The 20,548-nt window shown below is 43.3% G+C and overlaps 1 protein-coding gene across 1 annotated transcript; it reads right to left on the bottom strand.

Annotated features, from left to right (window-relative positions):
* Positions 1-309: 309 nt before the first annotated feature.
* On the bottom strand, positions 310-1,287 carry LOC124651339 (transcription factor TB1-like). The gene has a single exon (XM_047190431.1). The coding sequence runs from the start codon at positions 1,180-1,182 to the stop codon at positions 514-516; it is 669 nt and encodes a 222-aa protein (XP_047046387.1). The 5' UTR covers positions 1,183-1,287; the 3' UTR covers positions 310-513.
* Between the last annotated feature and the right edge of the window lie 19,261 nt (positions 1,288-20,548).

Below are 20,548 nucleotides of genomic sequence, written 5' to 3'. Positions count from 1 at the left end.
GTGTATTTATTTTTGGCATTGCATGTGCTAAAATACCATGGAGCGGATGGAACCGCATCTGGTCGTTTGTCTCCTGGGTGTCATGTACTCATGTGCCTCCGTACGTCTCCGTCGCCGAGGAAGCTCCGGCGGCGGCAGGCAAGTGACTCCAGTGTATTTTTGTGTCGACTATTTTTGTACAGTGTATCTGTAAGCTCAGGTAATATATATCCCATCTGTCCACATGTAGTACATATATATAGACTGGTTGTAGAAGTTACAATTAATTATGATTACAAATTAACTCACTTCAACAAATTAAGCGCTCGATTGCTGGGAAATTAAACATAACAGCATCTATTAAAAGAGGAACATGTACATGCGATAACTGATATGGATGAAGATGCTGGAAAATTAAAGGAACATGAGATCGAAATGAAATCAGTTAATGGAAACACGCGATTGAAGAAAGAAGTGAGAAAGAAACATAGCTGGCTGCTAGTAGTACCGTGCATGTGACCTTTTTCATCAGTACTAGTGGAAACGTGGTTTGGCAAAGACAACTCCGCCCAGCTCCCATGGCTCTTGCTCCTCGTAGTAGCTGCCAAAGCTGCTGCTGCTCTCTGGTGGAATTACTGGAGGAATCACTTGTATGGCCGCTGGTGTTGGAGCTTCCTCGGCGGAGGAGAGTGTGGATGACCGGAGACGGCTCCTCTGGATGGTCCTATCTCTGGCCCTCTGCCTCGCCCTCGCCCTCGACTCCTTGTCCGGAACAGGAGCAGGGGCGCCATTGTTGCTCTTCCTTCCAGCTCTTCTTCTTGCCTTGGTGGGCATCTTGCAGTTGTTTGTTTCAGCATCGATGACCATGATGTGGTCGTCGCTGTCCAGGAGTACCGACCCTGAGCCGTCCTCCGACATGGAGGTTTCGGAGGCTGCAAGGAGGTGGTTGATGCCGGCGGTGGACATGTCGAGGAGCCATTGAACCGTCTTGCTGGCCTTGTCGAAGCCCAGCTTGTCCTGCAGGGAGAAGAAGCGGCGGGCCACGTCCAGGGACAGACGCATCCGGCGGTCCCTCATACCTCCGGCGGTGCATATCTTGCTGTGCCGATCTTTCCTTGCCGCCGCCCTTATTCTTGACTGCGGCAGCGGAGGGGGCGTCGCCGTTGGGTCGACGTCTGCATCCCTCTTGTTGTTGTTCGTCATGGCAGCAGCGGAGGTGTAAGGAGGGTAACAGTAGTAGGAAGAGGAGATGGCTTCTTGGCCTGAGGAAGGAGAAGGAGGAAGGTTCAGGTGAAGGTGTTGGTAAAACGAATGAGAGCCCATCCACATTTCCATTTCCATCACTATCTAGCCTAACTACTTGCTGCTGAGCTCTTCATATATACCAGGGCACGGCTGGACCAACCGGCTCCTGCTCCTACACGAGTGAGGAAACAACTTTTGGCTTCTTCACCAAATGAACAATCTTACTGTTGTCATATGTATACATACACCCATAAATTAATTAACATAAAGAAAACCGGGTATTGTTGACTAGGAGTCAAGCCTGATCTATATGATCATGGACGATCACTACAAAAAGAACACATTAGTTTACTTTATTTTGAAACATTTAAATAAATACAAAAGATGGTTCTTGCCAAACGGAAAAAGGTTTTGTAAAGTCATTATTTTAGACAATTTTGATGTATGGAGATACAACCAAAATATAGTATTTTAGACAATATAATCTAGTATTTTAGGTACTCACCAAAATAACCAAGTTCTAGAAAAATGAGAGAGTCGACATTAAATTCTAGCCATTAACAACACAGTAGCTGATTCACTGGCGTGATTCCATGAGTGAGAGGTTTTGCAATCGATGTTCTCGTGAGCATTGGAACTGGGAAGGATTAAATTTTCAGACACTACGATGCTACCAATTGATCTCTGAGATAAGATAATTGGGCATTTGAAAAGGGGTTCATCACTTTCACTTTATTTTGATAAAAAAGGAGTATTTGCCTATTTTATTAACACAACCAATCAGTACGTATAGCTGCTTGAACTTAGCATATTAGACTAACATAACTTAAATATTATTTCCAAAAACAGTTATGTGTTTACAATTATATTTTATCATTTGTACAAGCGTGCACATGATTGCGATTTTTGTACATTTTTCACAGTCATGCGCACTATTTCAAAGCATCTAATATATTTTATAATCAAACATTACAAGCACACATGCAATCCATAAGCTTATATATAAATATATGGATCAATGTAGTTTTCGTTAAACTAAAAATATTTTTGGTCGGAAATTTGGACTACATTCACAATTCAAAGGAATGCAATCTTTTGGTGAATAATACGCAAAACATAGTTTAAGTAGATGGAAAAACTTTTCGGGTAAGCAATGTAATTTAAGAACTAATTAAGGCATTCTATTCTATATAATGAGGCTAGATAAGAGTGACTCTATATGTTAGAGTCTAATCTTTGCCAAAAATATCTAGATAGAAAATTACAAGTTTGTAATGATCTTCTGTCGGCTTTTCTGTTGTATTTGTATTGAATGTATGTATAGGCTAGGATTGGACTTGGATTACAAGGTAGGTTAGGTGTTGGCGTCGAACACTTGAAACATGGGCCTAATATTTCAAAACAATCTGGATAGCTAAAATAGACTAGATGCAAGTTGTACGTTAGATACGATATTACAAGGAGTATGGTCTGGCGCTCATGGCGGGGTAACGAGATCGGCGTAGGGTGGTGATCATAATGTGTCTGTTGACCTCCGCAGATTTTTCATCGGTGGTACTATGATTAGTAAATGGGGAGGAGCACCCCTTGAACAATCCCTGGGATATAGGCATTCATCGATTAACCTCCTTAACAAATATCGTCTTCCCGTGTACTTTCTGCAATGGTCTAATCACATATAATGCTAAGAATCTCCATCTTTGTGTTCTTCATATGTTTTAACAAGAGTTACTTAATCCATGACATTGCTAGTTATTTGATTGAAAGAGACAAGATAAGTAGTGGTGAAGTTCCACCCATGGATTAATTCCCTAACTTGCCCGGCCATGCATCCTACAAAAGATGCGCATATGCTTGATTGGGCAGTAGGTTTTTAAAGCAGCTAGCTGTTAGCCAAATTAAGGGCGTGGAGAGAACGAAACAGCAGCATAGTTCCAGATAAGTAGGAGCTAGCTACGAAGTTACGTGAATGGGGTGATAGTGGAGCACCATATGCCATTGCAATCGTCAGAGGTCCCCCAAGATGGTAATGGCGCTGTCGGAGCACACGTTTCGGGCGGCAGAGGCAAGCAGCTCCTGTAGCAAATGGAAAGTGACCGGCCTTCATCCATGGCTAAAGCTAAGTAGCAAGGATGAGATGCCCATCCATCTATCCATATATGTGATGGATGTGCATGCACCTGCACTACTGCTTCTGCATCATTCCAAGTTGGAAGTTGGGGACCTCTATACCTAGAGCTTGACCCCATGCATTTCAGATGCAGCACCAGCCCTAGCTATGGAGGACAATAACTTTTAGGGAGCATCTCTTTCTCTGTCGTGTCGCTATTGGGGAGCAGTAATGGGTTTATCATCTCAGTTAAGTTACCCGCTTGTACTATGCATATATGGCCCATGGCCCTGCCGATGGTGGTAGCTGAGCAAGACCACGGATGCATATGTAGCTAACTAGCTAGCAGCTCCATTTCATCAGAAACAAAACCATACAGTGTAGCAGACCTAAACTAGACTCTAGCCAAACCAAGATCCAGAGCACAAGTTCTACAGGTTTTAAAAGAGCAGTTCAACAGCCACGTCCACTAAAGCGTTCTCCAAAGATTTTTTGGGGTACGTTGGATTTTTTTTCATTCTCACTCGCGCGCCCCAAAGGTCCTTTCCGTCCGGCGCGGCTCAATACGGTGTCAAACGCCCCGAGCCCGTCCCTGGTCCACAGGGGACGCCGGGCGCGCCGGACGCTCCAAGCGAGAAGCGAGGCAGGGAGTGGCGGGCCCGACGCGTCATTGACATGGAAGTCTAAAACCCGTCGCCTATCTCTGGTCAAGCGGCGTTAATGGCGCCCAGCTTTCCCAGGTGACGCAGTGAAGCGTCTTGTCGTGCATGCCGTGTGGCCATCCGCGCCGGTGTTTATTATGGCCAATGCGCCGCTGCCGCCTCGCCTGACGCTGCTGTAAAATAAAGAGCGCCTCCTCCTTCCTCTCGCCACGTTCCACATTTCAATCTCGCCGCACCTCCTTCCTTCCTCTCATCACGTCTTCTTCAGTCCTCTCGCCACGTTCCAATGTCATCCTCCCGCAAGAGTATCCTCGCCGCGAACGGCTTCGGACGCGGCAACCTCACGGTGTCGGAGGGGTGGGCGTTGTACCACGCGTGGTACCCCGTCCCGCCGGACATGCGCTTGCCAAGAAAGAGGTGGCTGGAGGATGGCCGTCGACGGGATTGGCGTCCCGCCGACGCCAGGCACCGATCATTGGAGGGACGCGATCAGAACCCAGCACGCGCGCCTCAGCGCCGAGGAGCGGGCCAATCCCCCCTGGGCCACCACCGGCAACGATGACTGGTGGGCGGACTTCTTGCAGGCGCAATACGACGCCGACATGAACAGCACCGACGGCCTCGTCGGCCATAGGAACACGTGGAACAAGGAGGGGCGCGTCCGTTTCTGGGGCATTCTCGGGCGCACCCTCCCGAACATCGTCGACGGCATCCACAACGGCGCCCCAAGGCTGGAGATGCCACCTTCCCTGCTGCCATCTCCTCGGGCTACGACACGCTGGCACCTCGAACTCTTCTTCGTCGGGACCGGCGCGGTAGAGAGCCTTCCTCGCACCGCGCCACGCTGTACACCGTGACAAAGCGCGAGGTGAAGGAGGAGCCCGAGTACACGCCGCCGCCCGTGATTCGGAGATGCAGTAGTAGCAGAGGCGCGCCAGCGGCGCCTCCTCGTTCCAAAGCCGGAGGTGAAGGAGGAACAAGACGGCGAGGATGCCGTGAAGGCCGCGTAGACAGTGGAGGATAAGCGGCGGAAGCTCCTCATCGCTAGCAGCGATGACCCCGAGGAATGCCCAGGGTTGCACGCGGCGTTCATGGCATCCATGAACGACAAAGACGCCTGGAGGGGCGACGTCGACGAGGCGATCGCCATGTCCATCCGCGATGTGGGGGTGCCACTCATCGACCTCACGAACGACGACAAAGCTGGGCCCAGCGGCGCGGTGAAGGACGAGCCCGACGAGCGCGGCAAGCAGGATGTCATCGACGACGGCATGTACAACTTCCACCAGTACTACGACCCCTCTAGGAGAAGCAAGTACTACTAGATTATAGTCTATGTTTCAGTTTCATCAAATTTTGTTCAAATCCTTGTAATATATAGCAAGTTTGAATGAATTCGACTGTTTTCAATTAAATTTATAAAATCTAAATTTCTGTATGGGGGACGTGATTGGGATGCAACCCCCGTCAAACAAGGCACGAAGAAAAAACGTCCCTAAAACCGTTCGATCCGGCGCGATTTGGGAGGCTTTGGGGACACGTCTGAAGATGCTCTAACTATCCCATTCATCACAGGGAGTAAGGGCAAAACAAAGGATTGTACAGAATAAGACAGCACTAAACACAGCTTTCATCTCGCACCCCGCAGTCAGCCGATCATCACATGGACTCCATTGTCTCCTCCGGGTGCTCCATCACATATGCTTCAGTAGCACAACCAGTATAGGAGGAGAAGGAAGTAGTCTTCCAGGTTGAAATCCGGCCAAAGGAAGTGCAGCTCAAACCGGCATCATCAGCGACGGAAGATTTTCATGTTCGTGATCAAGTTTGCCTCAATTCGGTCGACTAGTTCCCAGTCCTAGTTTTTGAAAGGAATGCTCCAAATCCGCAGATAAGATAGGATCATCCCCCAAACCTGCTTCATAGAGGTCAAAGTTTTTCGGTTAATAACTAATTGTTCCAGTTATTCCATATGCTCTAGAGAACAGCAGATCAAATCACATAAGTTGCATAAATTTCCTATTGCATAGCCATTTGAGGCCCAGGAAAACAAATCTGTAATCATCACATTACAAACTTCAAAGACATCAGCCCATAGAAATTTAGAAACTAAGAGCATCTCCAGTCGCGTCCCCCATACCGTTCTCCAAAGGGATTTGGGGCGCGCCGGACAAAAAAGCTTTCCGAGCCACGTCCCCACAAAGCCTCTTTTTGTCCGGCGCGGCCGATATGGTGTCCGGTGCCCCGAGCCCGTCCCCGCTACACAGGGGACGCTCCGGGCACGCTGGACACAAGGAAAAGAGAGGCTGGGAGTGGTGGGACCGACGCGTCAGCGGCACAGGAAAAATTCGCCGCCCACTCCCGCTAAATCGTGCCTCTCCCGCCGCGTATTTCTGCCCTCCCAACACATTTGAACTCCTATCCCGCCGACTCATTTCTCCTCCCGCCATCGCTGCTCTGTTCCTCCCGCCGCCGCTACCCTCTTCCCATCCATGGTGCCGCCAATAGCCCCAAAAAGAATGGCCAAGAAAGCGGCCAAGAAGCCGCCGGGCAATGCGACGAATGGGGTGAAGGCGCCCTTCGCGAAGCCGCGGAAGGCGTCGGCTCCGAAGAAGGTGGCATCAAGATTGTCTGCGCCGGAAGTTGTCAACGGCGGAGCGGAAAGGACGGAGGGCAGCGCATCTGGAGAAGAAGGCGCTGGCGGCGCGCGCACCAGCACGCGCTGGCCGGGTGTATCGCTGCCACCAACGCGAGCCCATGGAGTACGGCGGTGCCGGTGTACGTTCCGAGAGTGCTCTCTCCGTCGACATCCGGGTTCTACAACGACGGCCCCTCCGCCACTCCCGGGTGCGTGACGCCAAACTTGTCGCCGCACTACCAGGATACGCTGCCGCATGGCGGCTTCAACCCCAACTCCCTCTTCTACTCGCCGACATACGAGCAAGCGCCCCAGCGCGAGCCAGGACCCGGTCCGGACGGCGCCTCGTTCACTGGCCGCAGGGGCCGGCTCGAATTCGATGGCGCCGGTGCTGAGGAGGAGGAGGAGGGGGAGGAGGACGACGAGGAGGAGGGGGAGCGGGTCGAGGATGACGATGACTATGATGACGAGGACGAAGAGGGTGGCGACGAAGAGGAGGACGAGGGTGCCGGTGAGGATGCCGATGATCTCGTGGAGGTTGAAGCGGACGGCGTGAGGAAGAAGAAGAAGAAGAAGAAGGCGTCGGGCACAAGAGGCCCCAAGTGGATGCTTCTAGAGGTTCAATGTATGTGCGAGTCGTGGGCGATGGTGAGGCATGACTCCATCATCGGCGCCAACCAAAAGTACGAGAAGTATTGGGCGAGGATCAAGGCCGAGTTCGATGAGCGCAAGCTGATCAACAGCGACTACAACAAAGTGACAATGAAGAGGAGCGAAAAAGCAATGTCGACGCGATGGGCCATCATCCAGGCGTAGGTGAACTTGTTCCATGGATTCCATCACGAGATGGAGACCAGAGGCGAGAGCGGCGTCGACCTCAGCCAAATGGTGCGACTCTTTCTTACATAATCTGTAGCGCCTACATTTTGTTCGATGAAATGATTGCGTTTCCTTTGGTTAGTTTGACAAGGCCATGGATTTGTACCAGAAGAACTCGCAGGCGTCAATCACGAAATGCCTCATCGAGGTCTCCTCGATCTTGCTCTCATGCGACAAAAAGGCCGACGAAAGGTGTGCGGTGCTGCTCAAGAGGCAAGAGGATAAGCTGGAGCTTAAGAAACGCAGGGACGACATGTCCCTGCTGAGAGCGTCGACAGAAGGAATGTCTCCCCGGACGCGGGCGGCGCACAACTTCTTCAAAGGCCACATGCTTGATGACATTGTAGGATAACGTTGCATAGAAAACAAAAAATTTCCTACCGCGAACACGCAATCCAAGCCAAGATGCAATCTAGAAGACGGTAGCAACGAGGGGATATCGAGTCTCACCCTTGAAGAGATTCCAAAGCCTACAAGATGAGGCTCTTGTTGCTGCGGTAGACGTTCACTTGCCGCTTGCAAAAGCGCGTAGAAGATCTTGATCACGATCGCTTCCGGCGCCACGAACGGGCAGCACCTCCGTACTCGGTCACACGTTCGGTTGTTGATGAAGACGACGTCCACCTCCCCGTTCCAGCGGGCAGCGGAAGTAGTAGCTCCTCTTGAATCCGACAGCACGATGGCGTGGTGTCGGTGGTGGTGGAGAAATCCGGTGGAGCTTCGCTTAAGCGTGCGGGATGTGGTGGAGGAGAGAGACCGCTAGGGTTTGGGGAGAGAGGGGGTTGGGCGCCGGCCCTCTAAGGGGTGCGGCCAAGGCTGAGGCTTGAAGTGGTCAGCCCCCTCTCCTATGCCCCTCATTATATAGGTGGAAGCACCAAGAGTTCTAGTCCAAGTCTTCGAATAAGACCCCAACACTAAAACCTCCCATATGTGGGAAACCTACTCAAGGAGGGAGTCCTACCCAAGGTGGGACTCCCACCTTTCCTTGAGGTGGGTTGGCCGGCCACCCTAGGGGAGTCCACCTTGGACTCCTCCCCTTTAGGGTTGGCTGGTCATGCAAGGTGGAGTCCCTCCGGGACTCTACTTTCCATGGTGATTTCTTCCGGACTTTTCTAGAACCTTCTAGAACCTGCCATAAATGCACCGGATCATTTCCAAACTGGGAATATGACTTCCTATATATGAATCTTATTCTCCGGACCATTCCGGAACTCTTCGTGATGTCCGGGATCTCATCCGGGACTCCGAACAAATATTCGAACTCCATTCCATATTCAAGTTCTACCATTTCAACATCCAACTTTAAGTGTGTCACCCTACGGTTCGTGAACTATGCGGACATGGTTGAGTACTCACTCCGACCAATAACCAATAGCGGGATCCGGAGATCCATAATGGCTCCCACATATTCAACGATGACTTTAGTGATCGAATGAACCATTCACATACGATACCAATTCCCTTTGTCACGCGATATTTTACTTGTCCGAGGTTTGATCTTCGGTATCACTCTATACCTTGTTCATCCTCGTCTCCCGACAAGTACTCTTTACTCGTACCGTGGTATGTGGTCTCTTATGAACTTATTCATATGCTTGCAAGACATTAGACGACATTCCACCGAGAGGGCCCGAGTATATCTATCCGTCATCGGGATGGACAAATCCCACCGTTGATCCATATGCCTCAACTCATACTTTCCGGATACTTAATCCCACCTTTATAACCACCCATTTACGCAGTGGCGTTTGGTGTAATCAAAGTACCTTTCCGTTATAAGTGATTTACATGATCTCATGGTCATAAGGACTAGGTAACTATGTATCAAAAGCTTATAGCAAATAACTTAATGACGAGATCTTATGCTACGCTTAATTGGGTGTGTCCATTACATCATTCATATAATGATATAACCTTGTTATTAATAACATCCAATGTTCATGATTATGAAACTAATCATCCATTAATCAACAAGCTAGTTTAAGAGGCATACTAGGGACTTCTTTGTTGTCTACATATCACACATGTACTAATGTTTCGGTTAATACAATTATAGCATGATATATAAACATTTATCATAAACATAAAGATATAAATAATAACCACTTTATTATTGCCTCTAGGGCATATCTCCTTCAGCTCTCCCACTTGCACTAGAGTCAATAATCTAGTTTATATTTGTAAAGATATAACACCTTGGCCTTCTGGTGCTTTATCATGTTTTGCTCACGGGAGAGGCTTTAGTCAACGGGTCTGACACGCTCAGAAACGTATGTATTTTGTAATTCATTTGCGTCTCAACGCATCACTCATTTCCAAATGAGTCGGCATTAAATATGTTTGGTCTTCCGGTGGAACCTTAATTCCGTGGTCTGAAATATGTCACTAATATTGTCACACACAATATAGCTTCAAAGTTCTGACACTATTGGAACTACACCAAGTTCTCAAAGAACTTCTTGACTTTAACATCCTTTGTCATTGTTAAAACAATGACATATTCTGCCTTCTTTTGTAGAATCCGTCACAATATTTAGAACTCTTCTAAATCTAGCATAGACAACTTCTAGCTCATTGTGCTACCTTTTAAAAACAACACTTAGTCTAATTTGAGATTGAAATTTTATTTTTATATGTGACAAAACAAATATCGGTGTAATCACCTTACGTAGATTTGTTTGTCATTTCTCCATACAAAAATATATATATATATATATCCTTGGTTCTTCTAAAGTACTCAAGGATACTCTTACTGTCGTCCAATGATCATCTCATGAATCATTCTGTTATATGCTCATAACATTTTAGAGCACAAGATATCTGATTTTGTACATATTATTCGTGATCTAAAATTACTCATGTGTTTTTACTCATTGAGTGTCAGACACACTCAAGTCTTGTTAAAAACTTCACATGACAAGAACATCTTCTTAATATTTCTATATTGAACTACTTCAATATCCATTCTATGTACTTTGACTTAAACTTATTATGTGTTTCAATCTATCTTCATAGATCTTGACACTAAATATGTTTCAGTCCATATCCTTTCATTGAAATTAATTTCTCAATGAAACCTTTTAATCAAGTATATAATTACATCATTTATAACCAACTATATGTCATCTACATAAAGTATTATAAATATGTCTCAGCGCTCCCACTTAATTTCTTGCAAATGCAAGCCTCTTCATCGTCTCTGATGAAATCAAAAACTCTTTGACTATTTCATCTGGTGAAGATTCCAACTCCGCGATACTCACTTCATCCAATTGAAGTTTTGTATACCTATCTAGTATTCCATGGATCAGCAAAACTCTTGGTTGTATCTTGTATACACCTTTAGTACACACTTCTGATAAGTAATGTATTTTGCCATCCTACTAACATATCTCATAAAAGAAATATGTAGTGATTACTAGAATAATCCACATAGACTATAAGCATTGCTACGGAAGATCTAATCTTATCATAGTCAACTCTTTGAACTTTGTCGTAAACAACTTTTCGACAAGTCAAGCTTCTTCAAGGATATTCCATCCAAGTCCATCAATTTTATAGATCCATTTACTTTCAAAAAGTATTCATCTATCTTGGATTTCATGGCGTATAGCCATTTTAACTGAGTCGTGGCCCATCATAACTTCTTTATTTGTAGTTGGTTTATCATTGTTCAAAATCAATCCTTTGTCCACAAATCATTTATTTGATCACAAAGTAAACCATACCTACAAGGTTCAATATGTACTTCGATCTCCATGGCTAAAACACTTTGTAGTCATGGGAGCCATGATCGTCGTGGCCGCTTCCGAAACCAATTCCGATGCTGCGCTACTCTGATCATTATGCTCAGGTTCATAAACCTTATCAAAATATATTGTCCTCCCACTCAAATACTTCACTAGAAACAATTTCTCGGAAATAAGAAACATTGACAAACACTTTTGTCTTTGTCTTGTGGGAAGAATTCCCAATTAAATCTCTGGGATAACCAACAAAGACATTCATCCGATTTTGGTTTGTAAACTCTTAGACCAAAATTTAAAGAAAGGACTATTAGGATTTATACCCATGCCATAACTCGTATGGTGTCATTTCAACGGATCATGATGATGCTCTATTTAGTGTAAAAGCGGTAGTCACTAAAGTATAATCCACAAAAATATAATGGCATCATAATATTTTATCTCATCATTAATCCAACAAGGTTTGGATACATCTCTCGGATACTATATCATCATTGTGATACTCCAAGAAATGTGAGTTGTAGAACAATTTCATGACTCTCTTAGATGTTCGCTAAAACTCGTAATTCAAATATTTTCACCATGATCCAATCATAGATATTTTACTTTTCTATTACGATGATTTCCACTTCATGCTGAAATTTATTTGAATCCATTCAAATGTTTCAAACTTCTTCCTTATTGAATATATCCACATATATACTCAATTCATTGTTGAAAGTTTTCATGAAGTATAAGAATCTCCCGCACACAACTATGCCCGAGTGAACCATATACATCATCATGTATTTTTCCACTAAGTTAGTTGCCCGTTCAACTCTTGGCCTATGAACGGTATTTTAATCATTCTCTTTAGAAAAGATTTGCAAGCGTCAAATGATTCAAAAATCAAATGACTCCGAAAATCCATTTACATGGAGTTCCTTCATGCGTTTCTTTCTAACATGACCTAAATGGCGGTTCCACAAATAAGTGGAATTCAAATCATTTGCCTTATGGCATTTTAGCGTCGATGTTATGTATGTGTGTTTCACCATTAAGATTTATAATAACTTATCCATCGTACATGGAGTAATGTCATAATTTGAACAACTCATTGTTTTCATTTGACCAGAGCAAAATAACAATTATTAAGTTCTTTATTATAAATTCTAAGGGCTAGATAGAATGCCAACGACGAACATAATAACACTTTATTTTGTTCCGGACGTAGTATTCCTATCATATTCCTTGTCGAGTCACTTAGGCCATTGTATTCTTGTATTGTGTTGTTTTGTATGACACTTCATACCAACCAATATAGTACTAATACCCAAGAATTTCATAGTGTGACTTAACTAGGAATACAACCATAACATGTATATCATTTATATACACCTGAGCTAGACTTTCTAGTGTTTTCTTTTCTTTTTGCCAAAATATCTTTTGCAGTTTCTCTTTTAGCTTTCCTCATTATTCGGAAAACACTTCAACATCATTAACTTCTAGGTTTGTTGGTCAAATACCAATAACCTTGAGGTTCTTACTTTGAAGTTGATCATCATATGATAAGTGTTCCGGATTTCACTATTAGTAACCTTGTAATATGATGAACAATTTCACTCATAATTTTATCCATTGTATCATGATGACTTTCCGAGACCATGTCCGTACATGCTAGGCTCATAAAGTTTTAACCTTGGTATTCGCATGTGCAAATCTGGCTTGCACCCGTTGTATGCACACGTAGAATCTATCACACCCGATCATCACGTGATGCTTCGATACGACGAGTCTTAGCAACGGTGCATACTAAGGATGATAACTTCATGGATATGCGAATATCGTTAGTGCCCCAATAGTTGGAGGATTGTGACGCCCGGCGTCTTCAACCTTCATACATTCCCATAAAACTTATGAGTTTATGTAGTCTCACCATATAATATTCTATCATCTTGCAATAAGGTCTTAGATATCTCATATATCTCATACCTTGATTATTTCTGAAAACTAAATTTTCAGCTCCTTACTTTTCAAACAAATTTGAACTTCAAGTTTGATGGAGACAAGATAACTTTAGGTACTAATTGAAACCATAGCTCTTTGAATCAAAAATGTGAGGTTTACTAAAAGTTTGCAATAGGACTTAATCATTTCTTGATTCATTAACAATACGGTACCAATCCGTAAAGTTTCTTATCAGATTTTAACAAGTATTTCTATCTTAATAACAAGACTAGCGCATAGTAGAAAACGGATGCCAATACTACAAAAAATAATTCAAAATACTACTCAGACTATGTTTATGATAATTAGTTCATGTTCTAATCTTATTACTAATGAACTCCCACTTAATAAAACATCCCTCATAGTTGTTAAGTGGTACACGATCCAAATCCACTACACCAAAACCGATCATCACGTGAGATGATGTAGCTTCAATGGTGAACATCAACATGTTGATCATATCATCCATATGACTCGTGTTCAACCTTTCGGTTTCCGTTGTCCCGAGGCCATGTCCGTACATGCTAGGCTCGTCAAGCAAACCCAAGTATTCCGCGTGTGCAACATGGCTTACACCCGTTGTATATGAACGTTGAATCTATCACATCCGATCATCACGAGATGCTTCGAAACGACGAACTTTGGCAACGGTGCATACGAGGGGAGAACACTTTATTATCTTGATATTAATGTGAGGGATCATCTTATAATGCTACCGTCGCGATCTAAGCAAAATAAGATGCATAAAAGGATTAACATCACATGCAGTTCATATGTGATATGATATGGCCCTTTTGTCTTTGTGCCTTCGATCTTCATCTCCAAAGCACGGACATGATCTCCATCATCAACGGGCATGATATCCATCATCGTCGACGTAGCGTCAAGGTTCATGGCGCCGTCTTCATGGTTGTTCACCTCATGTAGCAACTATTACAACTACTTTGAAATACTACTTAACATGAAATTTAAAGACAACCATAAGGCTCCTGCCGGTTGCCACAATACAATAATGATCATCTCATACATATTCATCATCACATTATGGCCATATCACATCACCAAACCCTGCAAAAACAAGTTAGACGTCTCTAATTTGGTTTGCATATTTTACGTGGTTTAGGGTTTTCGAGAGAGATCTAATCTACCTACGAACATGAACCACAACGGTGATACTAGTGTTGTCGATAGAAGAGTAAGTTGAATCTTCACTATAGTAGGAGAGACAGACACCCGCAAAGCCTCTTATGCAATACAAGTTGCATGTCGAACGAGGAACAAGTCTCATGAACGCGGTCATGTAAAGTTAGTCCGGGCCGCTTCATCCCACTATGCCACAAAGATGCAAAGTACTCAAACTAAAGATAACAAGAGCATCAACGCCCACAAAACCATTGTGTTCTACTCGTGCAACCATCTATGCATAGACACGGCTCTGATACCACTGTAGGATAACGTTGCATGGAAAACAAAAAATTTCCTACCGCGAACACGCAATCCAAGCCAAGATGAAATCTAGAAGACGGTAGCAACGAGGGGATATCGAGTCTCACCCTTGAAGAGATTCCAAAGCCTACAAGATGAGGCTCTTGTTGCTGCGGTAGACGTTCACTTGCCGCTTGCAAAAGCGCGTAGAAGATCTTGATCACGATCGCTTCCGGCGCCACGAACGGGCAGCACCTCCGTACTCGGTCACACGTTCGGTTGTTGATGAAGACGACGTCCACCTCCCCGTTCCAGCGGGCAGCGGAAGTAGTAGCTCCTCTTGAATCCGACAGCACGACGGCGTGGTGTCGGTGGTGGTGGAGAAATCCGGTGGAGCTTCGCTTAAGCGTGCGGGATGTGGTGGAGGAGAGAGACCGCTAGGGTTTGGGGAGAGAGGGGGTTGGGCGCCGGCCCTCTAAGGGGTGCGGCCAAGGCTGAGGCTTGAAGTGGTCAGCCCCCTCTCCTATGCCCCTCATTATATAGGTGGAAGCACCAAGAGTTCTAGTCCAAGTCTTCTAATAAGACCCCAACACTAAAACCTCCCATATGTGGGAAACCTACTCAAGGAGGGAGTCCTACCCAAGGTGGGACTCCCACCTTTCCTTGAGGTGGGTTGGCCGGCCACCCTAGGGGAGTCCACCTTGGACTCCTCCCCTTTAGGGTTGGCTGGTCATGCAAGGTGGAGTCCCTCCGGGACTCTACTTTCCATGGTGATTTCTTCCGGACTTTTCTAGAACCTTCTAGAACCTGCCATAAATGCACCGGATCATTTCCAAACTTGGAATATGACTTCCTATATATGAATCTTATTCTCCGGACCATTCCGGAACTCCTCGTGATGTCCGGGATCTCATCCGGGACTCCGAACAAATATTCGAACTCCATTCCATATTCAAGTTCTACCATTTCAACATCCAACTTTAAGTGTGTCACCCTACGGTTCGTGAACTATGCGGACATGGTTGAGTACTCACTCCGACCAATAACCAATAGCGGGATCTCGGAGATCCATAATGGCTCCCACGTATTCAACGATGACTTTAGTGATCGAATGAACCATTCACATACGATACCAATTCCCTTTGTCACGCGATATTTTACTTTTCCGAGGTTTGATCTTCGGTATCACTCTATACCTTGTTCATCCTCGTCTCCTGACAAGTACTCTTTACTCGTACCGTGGTATGTGGTCTCTTATGAACTTATTCATATGCTTGCAAGACATTAGACGACATTCCACCGAGAGGGCCCAGAGTATATCTATCCGTCATCGGGATGGACAAATCCCACTGTTGATCCATATGCCTCAACTCATACTTTCCGGATACTTAATCCCACCTTTATAACCACCCATTTACGCAGGTGGCGTTTGGTGTAATCAAAGTACCTTTCCGGTATAAGTGATTTACATGATCTCATGGTCATAAGGACTAGGTAACTATGTATCAAAAGCTTATAGCAAATAACTTAATGACGAGATCTTATGCTACGCTTAATTGGGTGTGTCCATTACATCATTCATATAATGATATAATCTTGTTATTAATAACATCCAATGTTCATGATTATGAAACTAATCATCCATTAATCAACAAGCTAGTTTAAGAGGCATACTAGGGACTTCTTTGTTGTCTACATATCACACATGTACTAATGTTTCGGTTAATACAATTATAGCATGATATATAAACATTTATCATAAACATAAAGATATAAATAATAACCACTTTATTATTGCCTCTAGGGCATATCTCCTTCAGACATCGAAGCCAAAAAATGGCGGTGGCCGAGGCGGCAGCCCAGGCAGCGGCAGTGGTAGCAACCCCAACCCCGGAGCAAGAGCCGGCAGACATGTCTACGATAGCATCTGCTACTACACCTAGGTTGGCCTCTGTCTCGGCATCGGAGACGAAGCAGACGGAGCATGCACACCGGGCAGATCACGACGAGTTCATCGTGATCGATGGGCCTACATCGACTCAGGATGCGTCGACGTCGCTCAACCCCTTCTTGTAATTTAGCTTGCACCACCGGTCTTTAATATGATCGCACGCCCAGTACATGATCAACGCTACTCTGATCGCGACGACTTCGGTAGGAACGATCTCTTTTGAATGCAAACTATTTGAATTTATGATTGGGGACGGTGTTTGGGGGACGCGACTGGGGAGCGACGTCCCCCAAACGCGGCACGAACAAAACTCGTCGCCCAAACGCTCGATCAGGAGCCGTTTGGGGGACGGTTTAGGGGACGTAACTGGAGATGCTATAAGTAACAAAAGAACCAATGATCACTGATTTTATCTCTTTACATAAAGTACTACATTCTAAAAGTTTTGGAATTCCTCTTTTACTCAGATTATCCCTAGTTAAAACTTTGTTTTGGAAGAACAACCATAGGAAATTTTCAATCATTGGAGGGATCTTGAGATCCCCAACTACATGTAGATAAATCAGTTGGACCCCTCTAAAGTTAACAATGACATAAAGGGATTTGGAAAAGTAAATTCTTTGGACTCAAATTTCTAGATCAACTAATCTTCAGTATTAGTAAAAGAGATAATACTAGCAATCTCTACAATTTCCAACCACTATTTCCATCATATGGGTTCTTCTGAAGTTGCCTCTTAAACCATCCTAGAGAGAAGGAACAATTTCCGAACGACGTACACATAGAGTTGTTGCCACCAAGAACATGTTTTGGCGCCGTTGCCGGGAATTGCAAGAGGCTACATCATAGTGGCTACTGCTTGGTGAAACACAAGCCAATTACCAAGGTAACTGCTAGAACATTCTCTAGCACCGTGGAATTACAAGAGGGACATCACAACTACATCTCTGTCAAGTTGGAGTGAGTAGTACATCTTGTGGCATCACCAACACCAACTTTGTGTAAACACCTAAGTTTAGTGGGGTGCACCACTGTTAGCTTTTCTTTCTCCTTTAGTTTTTCAAAGTAATTTTCTTTGTCTTTTTTATTTTTTTTTAAACAGAAAAACCCATAAAATGAAAAAAATTAAAAATACCATAGAAAATGGTCATCTATCCATTATTGGAGAATTATGGATTATACACAGAAAGTCAAAAGAAGGAAAACATTTGAATGATTTATTTAAATCTCTAAAACATATTACCAAAGACTTGCTTGCACATTATGAAAGGACTTTTTTACTTTTGATGTTGTGAACACTTTGACTCCAATGTAGATCCCATAAAGAACATACAATTGCCTCCTATCATACTTATAGTTATGTGCATTTAGGGATAAAAGAAGTAGAGCAATTTGTAATCATTATGGCAGCCTATGAATTAAAAACTTTAATTTGTGATATCTATAAAGCTACCGGTGTGACACATAAACATGATAGTGAGGTCACCCTTGTCCTTGATTTTTGCATAACCAACTTACTTGATAATATCTTTGTTGTTGACTATAACGAGAGGAACACCAAAACCCAAGAAAACACTAGCTTATTACATAAATAAGAAAATGAATAAGTCATAGTTCCATCTAAACTTGGGGAACAGTGGGATCTTCCACCTTCACCACCAACATGTGATGATAACTCTAAAATTGAATATGCTCTAGATGATGGCCTGCTTTTACTTGACAACCCTCCATGCTTAGAAATACGTACTATGTTATGTGAGGATACAAATGATAAACTTGCTGGTTGTGATGATGCTCTGATCCATGAGAGTTCCATATTATTCTTAAAATCACCTATTTACACAACAGGAGAGAAATATGCCTATGTTCAAAAATACTTGTGTGGTTTGCAACTATCTTATGCCTATCAAAAATCGTATTGCAACCATGATGTCATGATTGAAAGTGTTACTAATACTTATTTGTAAGAGGAAAGCATGTTAATGAATTCCTTAATAGACATAATTAATGATCCTCTTTATATGCCACAATTTTCTAAAATTCATTATTACTTGTTCCATACTTTATGGTATGTACTAATGTGCTTTACAGAGTTGAAGATGTTTATTGGTATGATCACACCATCGGACCCTAGAATTTTATTGTCATTTCTAAGAAGCAAGAAGGAGGTATCACAAAAATACAAGCTACCACATGATTTCTACACCACTGGAAACAAGAAAGTAAAACCTAGCTATATGGCTATAAAGAAAGCACTTTACGGGAGGTTTAAGGTATATGACTATAAAGAAAGCTACCACAAATTTTCATCCCAATATATGTATAAAAATCGTCAAAAATTCCTTACTTGTTTAAGGAGTCGAATTAAATTCGTTTAGCTACAGTTGACAATCTGGACAGATTATGCCCACTTGCGTTTGAGCCATTTCTTTGGGTTTAAAAATAATTTTCCTTGAGTCTTTTGATATCCTATGAATGTGTAGGACACAATATGCTTGCTGGAATAATATGATTTTTTTTCTTTGATATATATTGCATCAACTATCATATTCTTGTACCACTAATGTCACCCTATAGAAAAGAAATGAGAGAAAGTTTTATGTTGAAGTGTTTTGAAAGGGAATGGAGGAACACCACACCAGGAGATATCCAAGAATTGTGAAGACCATAAGCTTGGGGATGCTGAAGGAACCTCACTGGACATATTAAAACTCTCGGTTTGCAAACCTCTAAACTTTTTTTAGCAACATAAAATGATCACAGAAACTTGGAGGGTCTTTGTCTCCTAGAGTTATATCTAGTTTTGCTTGGAAATAAATGAGACCACCATGATAGATATCTTGCATGCTTAGGAAATAGCTAATGAAACAAACTATCCTATGATTGAAGAATTGGTTATAATTATTTGTATAGTATGAAAAGAAAAGGGAATGAAAGCAAAAAAAAAGCTAAAATTCAATGTTATGCTTAGTGTTGCTAGTTTCAAATACTATGATGAACGATAATTTTATTATGCGTTATTTAGTACTACGTTTTGCTCATAGACATGGATGTTTAATACTAAGGATCTATGTTGATAATAAATGACTTGATGATGGTTGGTACGTCAGCAAATAAGCTTGATGGCAACAACTTTCTGTGTACCAATTCGTTGGGACTCCAAGTGCAGAGTGTTGTAGCAAGCATCTTTTCTCCACAAGGGTGACTCGAGGGTTTATATCGAACTCTCGGGGAATTGTCTTAGAAGCTGAATTCTTCCTTCTCCTCTTCTAGCAACCTGCAAACTTAACTTCTTGCCTTGTGTCCCCAACTCCACCGTGTGGTTTTCAATCACAAGGTTTCGTATTACTAATAGGAAATACAAGGATAAAAGTAAAGTAAAGTAAAATAAAGTAAACACCTTAAGTAAACTAGATGAAAGCATATAAAGGCTAGTGGTATTTGGGTTTTGAGTGTGTATGTAGAGATAGTATTTTGTGGTATTTTCGGATTAAATAATAGTAGAAATGTAAAGCAAGGTAAAAGTATTGGAAAGGTGTTTCTAGTGATTTAAAATGGACCGGGGTTCATGGGTTCGCTTGTCTACTCTGTTTTAAGTTGTAGTGGACACTAACAATTTATAAATGGTATGATATTGGTGGAACTTCAATATGTGTTTGATAAGCATTCATACGGGCATTACGTCCTAACATAGAGATGATGCAACACATCTCTCTTATATTCTTCAAGAAAGGGAAACTACAAGGAATCTTGAATTAAGAATCAACAGAGTATGGCCGTAAGTAATTTGACATAATGTTTGAATATCAAATATGCTACCTTCAACAAACAAGGTTATCACAATGTCACATAATAAACATATCACATGTATTCAGTTTGTCCCTAGTGAGACATAAAAAGCAAGGTAAATACCATAGTAGATGCTGA

The sequence above is a fragment of the Lolium rigidum genome, chromosome 5 (genome assembly GCF_022539505.1).
Source record: "Lolium rigidum isolate FL_2022 chromosome 5, APGP_CSIRO_Lrig_0.1, whole genome shotgun sequence".
In the NCBI taxonomy this organism is placed as follows: Eukaryota; Viridiplantae; Streptophyta; class Magnoliopsida; order Poales; family Poaceae; genus Lolium; species Lolium rigidum.
Note: the sequence above shows the minus strand (reverse complement) of the source record. Positions and strands in the feature narration are given on the sequence as shown.